The sequence below is a fragment of the Phoca vitulina genome, unplaced genomic scaffold (genome assembly GCF_004348235.1).
Source record: "Phoca vitulina isolate PV1807 unplaced genomic scaffold, GSC_HSeal_1.0 scaffold38, whole genome shotgun sequence".
In the NCBI taxonomy this organism is placed as follows: domain Eukaryota; kingdom Metazoa; phylum Chordata; class Mammalia; order Carnivora; family Phocidae; genus Phoca; species Phoca vitulina.
Window position 1 is genome coordinate 19,074,492 of NW_022589741.1, and position 7,054 is coordinate 19,081,545.

Genomic DNA, 7,054 nt, shown 5'->3' on the forward strand with positions numbered 1-7,054 from the left:
TCAGAAGTTTTAATTCCTTTATTTTCAGACTGTATCATTCATGATATTTTCTTTTATATAATTTTTTCTCAAATTAAAATATGAATTACTAATTGAGGGTTCTAGAAGGGAGGGGGGTGGGAGGATGGGTTAGCCTGGTGATAGGTATTAAGGAGGGCACGTTCTGCATGGAGCACTGGGTGTTATGCACAAACTGAATCATGGAACACTACATCAAAAACTAATGATGTAATGTATGGTGATTAACATAACAATAAAATTTAAAAAAATATGAATTACTTAGGAGTAGAGATCATGTTTTGTTTCTTTTTATCTTTATCACCTCACATTGAATTTTTTACAGGGTCCTAAAAAGGATAGCTAATATTGATTCAATGATATAAGTGTTTTCAAGTTTATCTTACAATAATACTACAACATGAAAATTATTATGAAATTCATTTTATAGATAAGGACACTGAGGTACAGAGAGATGAAGTGATTGGCCCAAAATCATACTGGTTGCAGATGTCAGAATGAAGACCTAGATCCAGAGACTGGGCTATATATACTGATTCAGTAAGTGTCCTCAACACATCTCGTGTGAGTAAATCCCTGACTAAAAAATGAGGTCTGAGGAAAAATGATCATCATGTACACAATGGTAATGAACCATACAATTAAACTAAAGCTTTTCTTTTCTTTTTTAGAGGCAGAAAAAAAAAACAGAGATAATGAGATCACAGACAATTTAGGTGACTGAGAAAAGGACCAGCAAATCTGGCCTTTAATACAATTGCTGGGAACTCTGTTTTGAAAGTCCTCCTGGGGGCACCTGGGTGGCTCAGTCAGTTAAGCATCTGCCTTCGGCTCAGGTCATGATCCCAGGGTCCTGGGATTGAGTCCTTCATCTGGCTCCCTGCTCAGTGGGGAGTCTGCTTCTCCCTCTGCCCCTCCCCCCACTTGTGCTCCCTTGCTCTCTCTCAAAAAAGTAAATAAAATCTTAAAAAAAAAAAAAGAGAGTCCTCCTTATTTCATTGCCACATGCCCAGGACTCAAAAGCAAAGTACTTAAAAAAAAAAAGCAAAGTACTTACGTAGCTATTTCTAGTACTCCAGGAAAATACTTCTCCACAACAGGAACAAACTTAATTTTTGTAATTAACTCAATCCCAATAAATTGACAGATATGATTAAGTACCCATCATAAGAATAATGATAATTATCATAATAATGATCATATTAATAATACTGTGTTGAATCACTAAATTCTACTCCTGAAACCAATATTACACTCTATGTTAACTAACTAGAATTTAAATAAAAACTTGTAAAAAAATTAACCATGTTATATGATTTTTAAAAAATCTAGATATCAAGTACATTTTAAGGCAAGTTTCCTGGCAATATTTAATCAAGGCTCTTCATGAGCAATAACAATGATAATATGAGTCTGGGTAACTAGACATCTGCCTGACTCCCTGAGCCCATGGTTCTCAAATGTCGGCTATCTTCAGTGTCACTTGGAAAGCTTGTTACAACACTGAGCTTGGGGGTGCCTGGGTGGCTCAGTCGTTAAGCGTCTGCCTTCTGCTCAGGTCATGATCCCAGGGTCCTGGGATCGAGCCCCGCATCGGGCTTCCTGCTCCGCGGGAAGCCTGCTTCTCCCTCTCCCGCTCCCCCTGCTTGAGTTCCCTCTCACTGTGTCTCTCTCTGTCAAATAAATAAATAAATAAAATCTTTAAAAAACAAAAAACAAACAAACAAACAAAAAACACTGGGCTTGCCTCCAGTGTTTCAGATACAGTAGGCCTGGGGTGGTGTCTGGGAATTTTCACTTCTAATATGTTCCCTGATGATGCTAATGCTGCTGGTTTGGGAACCAGAATTTGAGAATCAGTGTCCTAAACAACAAAATCATTTGGTCCTTATTTCAGATGTTTCTTAAAAAAAAAAAAGTCTTGGGGTGCCTGGGTGGCGCAGTCAATTAATTGTTGGACTCTTGGTTTCGGATCAGGTCATGATCTCAGGGTTGTGAAATGGAGCCCTGCACTGGGCTCCATGCTCAGCACAGAGTCTGCTTGAGATTCTTTCCCCCTCCCTCTCCCTTAGCTCCTCCCTCTACTCACGTGCTCGCTCTCAAATAAACAAATAAAATTTTTTAAAAAATTCATTTTAACTTCAACCTTGTTATGAAAGGAATCCATCAAAAGAAATCAAAGCAACACTATGGGTAAATCATGTATGGTTGTGCTGAAGAAAACATTTTTTTTCTTTTTTCTTTTTTAAAGATTTTATTTATATATGAGAGAGAGAGAGAGAGAGCACGAGCAGGGGGAGGGGCAGAGGGAGAAGCAGGCTCTCTGCTGAGCAGGGAGCTGGAAATGGGGCTCGATCCCAGGACCCTGAGATCATGACCTGATCCGAAGGCAGACACTTGACTGACTGAGCCACCCAGGTGCCCCCTGAAGAATAAATTTTCTTGCATGTAGTCAATATTTATTGCTTTAATGTGGCTGTGTTTAATTACCAGTTCCTTAGCAATATGGGATTAGTACAGCCTTTTGCTGTTTTGGTTTTAGCTCTAGTGCAGCATGCTGGTGAATGTAGGTCCCATCTTGGTGCTCACACTGGTCCTTGGCGTCCAGTTGCAGAGGTTCTCAGATGGTCTCTGCTCTCAGTGACCAATCGCTACAGCACAAGGGCTTGCTTCTCTCACTCTTACCACAGCTCCTTAACCACCTTATTTAAAATCGAAACTCTCTCTCCCAAACCTTTTATTCTCCTTTCTTGCTTTATTTTTCTCCATAACTTTTGTCACCGCGTAAATTTATTATATAATTTTTCTGTATATGTTACTTACTGTATGTCTCCCCCGTTATAATTTAGATCCAGTAGGGGCTTAAGTTTTGTCTGTTTTGTTTATTGGTACATTGTAGGCACCAAGCCGTGCTTGGCAAATGGACGAATGAATCATTTCCTTTGATCTGTGTACATTAACACATTATATTACTCACTGACTGACCTGGTTCATTTGCTCTATTCTGCACACATTAAAAATTATACTTTTTCTTTGGCCATTTTTCTGCCTGAAGTTAGGTGCTAAGCCTCTTCTTCTTCTTCTTTTTTTTTTTGGTGAGTAAAGTGTTAGAAGTTTATTAAGCAAGGATACAGAATAAGCTCTCAGAAGTGAGAGGGGTCCCGACAGGGTTGCTAAGGAGGGCCTTTAGGGTTGGTCTTTTATAGAAAGCTAACCGGGGAACTTAAATCCTTTTAACATCTCTGTTGATAACACCTTCAATGGCTTACTTCCTTTTTAGGGTCTGGTTATTCTTTGTTGGTCACAGGTGCTTATCATAAAGACACCCACCCCATAGGCCTAGGGTAGGGTGGTCCGATTTGTCCCCTTATCTCTGGTTTCCCCACACCTCCACATTTTTGGGATTTCTGTGAGCCTGATCACATAGCCCCTTATCTATCTCTCCCTACCTAGCCTCGCCTGTCCTTACTTATTCGTCTCCCTGGAATAGTAACCCTAAGTGCCATTAGGGAATGGGACGATGACCGCTCTGGCTGCTTCCGGCTGAAATGGGATGGCGGGCTGGGTGGCTAAGCTTCTTCTTAAGGTTCACTTTGGGCCATCCATCAAAAAGGACTGTGATAATTTTCACCTAGTTGCTATAGGTTCCACATCTGGATTCATCCATTCCTATTTATCAGTATGTAACACAAACTTCTGCCAATAACTATCCTTTTCTTCATGTTCTTGATGTCCTCACCTTTGACAGTTTCAGGTAACCCATCATATCAGTCTTTCGTGCTCTCCTGTTGCCTCAGCCTAAGGCCATGACTATACTACTCCAGTCAATATTCAATAAACAAACATCTCCTGTTAGAAAATAGTATTTTCTAACCCATGTTTCCTTTATATTACCATACTGTTTATTGTCTCAGCTAACCTTCTTGAAAGTGTTGACTCTATTCTGTTTCTTTATATATGCAGACTGTTCTACCTACTTTATTTTGGCTTTTACCCCCCAAATTCTATTAAACGTTTTACCAAAGTCTTTCATGACCTGCCCTTCTTATGTTCCTTTTCTCAGCAAATATCTCCACCTTTCACTCAGGTTTTCTTTTCTTTCTTTCTTTCTTTTTTTTTTCCCAGTACCTTTTTTTAATTGAAGTGTAAATGACACACAAATTAGTTTCAGGTGTACATCATAGTGATTCCATATTTTTATAATTATGAAATGATCCCCATGATAAGTCTAGTTACCATCTGCCACCAAATGATGTGGGATGCTTCATGAATTTGCATGTTTTCCTTGTGCAAGACTGTGCTGATCTTCTTTGCATTATTCTAATTTTAGTGTATGTGCTGCGGAAGAGAGCACTCACTCAGGTTTATCGCCAGAAGCTCGATAGCATCCTGAGTCTTACCTCTTTTACCCTCAATTCTCACATCATATTTATTTGATCTAAGTAAATAAAAAAAGGTGAAAACTGAATCTCTTGAAATTTTCAAGAGTGCCTAACCCAAGAAGTTAAAATGCTCTAACTTTACATGTCTTGCGATAAGTAGTGATATTTTATTATCTATTATTTCATTTAGAGATGGAGGCATTAAGTCTCAGATAAGTTGTGACATGGTCAAAGTCACCTGGAAAATAAACTGATTTAGCCAAGACTGGATTTGGAAACCTCTGGATCTTATTTAGGTAATGTTTCATGGTTTAAAGCCATGAATATACAAGACTTGATGGGTTCGATTTTTTTTTTTTCTAGATGTAAGCAGAATTTCCTTCAGTTTGGTATGGTCATTGCTCATCCTTTTGACACAGTCTCAGGTTTCTGGAATGTCCACCTGGCACTATATTGATGCAGAATGAATGTGCCGAAGATAAGAAATGTTGTGTGATGTACTAAAGAGTAATGTCAAGTTTTCCTAAATATCAAGGACCTGAGTCTCTTCACTGTCTCTCTCAACACTTCTTTCACCTTCCATTTCTCAAGCTATAAATAAAAGGGTTCAGAAGTGGGGTCACCACTGTAATGAGGACAGCAGCTATCTTGTCAAAAATCCAGGGAATAGTTCTGGTTGGGTCTCACGTACACAAAGATGTTGCTCCCGTAGGCAATGGACACAACTGTGATGTGAGAAGCACAGGCAGAAAAATCTTTTTGACGGCCTTGGGCTGAGGGGATGCGCAGGATGGTAGGTGTAGGACCCAGTAGTGAATGCCAGGGAGCTCAGGATGACAAGGGCAGATAGGAGAAAGTTTATCTGCTCAATGAGGTACGTATCTACACAAGCCACCTGCAGAAGAGGGGCAATGTCACAGAAAAAATGATCAATTTCTTTTCTACAGTAAGGTGCCCTTGTCACTACAGTGGTGGGTACCAACACGGACAGGAAGGCTCCCACCCAGCAGCCCAGGACCAGCAAGAGGCAGGTCCTGCTGTTCATGATGGTTGTGTAGCGCAAGGGATTACAGATGGCCACGTAGTGGTCAAAGGACATCACTGCCAGGAGGATAAACTCCACTGTCCCCAGAAAGAAGTAGAAATATGTTTGAGTGGTGCAGCCAGCAAAGGATATGGTTTTCTTCTCTCCTAGGAGGCAGGCTAGCAACTTTGGGGTAATGACCGTGGTGTATAAAATATCTAGACAGGACAAATTACTGAGGAAAATGTACATTGGGGTCTGCAGGCGTTCATCGGTCCATATTAGGGAGATGATGATAATGTTTCCTGTTGTGGTTAATGTGTAAGTCAGCAAAAGAACCACAAAGAGGAAGATGCGAAGCTCTAGGAGAGCAGGGAAGGCGATCAGGGTGAATTCAGTCACTGTGCTCCGATTTCCCATGGCCTTGGCTACATGGTGGGCATGGTCTCCCTTAAGAAACAAGAAAAGGAAAATCAGCTTAGGAGGTCATTTTATAAATATCTGTTGAAAATGTGTCGTGGAGCGTGCCTTCCATTGGGAGATGGGTCAGGGGATTAGCCCTCGATCAGAAAGTCATTATTGGGCATCCTTGGGAAAATCAAAATACCATTTAGACACAACTTTTTCCATAAAATGAAAGGAGAAGAGTGGATTAAAAAAATCCTCTAAGCTTCCTTCCAGTAATAAAATTCTACTCATTTTCATTAAATGAAATTTTTCTTCCCTTCAGTGCACCCAGCTTCATTTTCCTGGATCAAAATGTGCTATGAAGTACTGACTCACACTTAAACAAGAATTATTTTTTTTGAAATTTACAGTCACTGAGAGGGAAATTCTTTTAAATACTTTCTAGCCTTTTCTATAACAAATTTTCTTTCACTTGGGCAGTTGACATTGGTGACCTGCCACAAGTAAGAGATAAAGGTTGATTTCTTTTTTCCAATATTTGGTGATCTCCAGAGTCTCAATTTTGAAAACCTTTTCCTTGTATATGTAGATCTATGGGATCTTTCAGAAGTATCTGAAAGGAACAGTGGTTCATGGTTCCTGCTAATCACTTTAGATGACACCTCAAAAGGGCATAGTGGGTATCTTATCTTTAGGTTATGCCCTGTGTCCACAACCTACCTTCTACAAATTCTGTGAAGTATGTAAGCTATACATCATATATCTGGCTGATTATTATTTTTTATTGAAGTATAATTAACATACAACATTTTAGGTATACAATGTATCCATTCAATAATTCTATGCATTACTTGGTTTCACCATGATAAGTGTAGTTACCATGTGTCACCATACGTTATTGCAATATTATTGATTATATTCCATGTGCTATACTTCTCATCCTTGTGACTTATTTATTTTATGACTGGAATTTTGGCCCTCTTAATCCCATTCCCCCTCCACCTCCCCTCTGACAACCACCAGCTTTTTCTCTGTATTTACAAGTCTGTTGTTTTGTTCATTTGTTTTTTTGATTCCACATGTAAGTGAAATCGTATGGTATTTGTCTTTGTCTGTCTGACTTATTTCTGGCTGATTATTATTATTTTTTTTTAAAGATTTTTTATTTATTTATTTGACAGAGAGACACAGTGAGAGAGGGGACACAAGCAGGGGGAGTGGG

At 39.4% G+C, this 7,054-nt stretch overlaps 1 protein-coding gene and 1 non-coding gene across 2 annotated transcripts; both read right to left on the reverse strand.

Annotated features, from left to right (window-relative positions):
• Positions 1-4,266: 4,266 nt before the first annotated feature.
• On the reverse strand, positions 4,267-4,372 carry LOC116647067. Its single transcript, XR_004302276.1, has one exon. It is a non-coding gene; the product is annotated as a U6 spliceosomal RNA (small nuclear RNA).
• Positions 4,373-4,913: 541 nt separating this feature from the next.
• Positions 4,914-5,844, reverse strand: LOC116646875 (olfactory receptor 6M1). The gene is given in 4 exon segments (XM_032427855.1): positions 4,914-4,981; positions 4,984-5,056; positions 5,058-5,193; positions 5,195-5,844. Coding segments are annotated over 4 exon segments (927 nt in total).
• Positions 5,845-7,054: the final 1,210 nt, after the last annotated feature.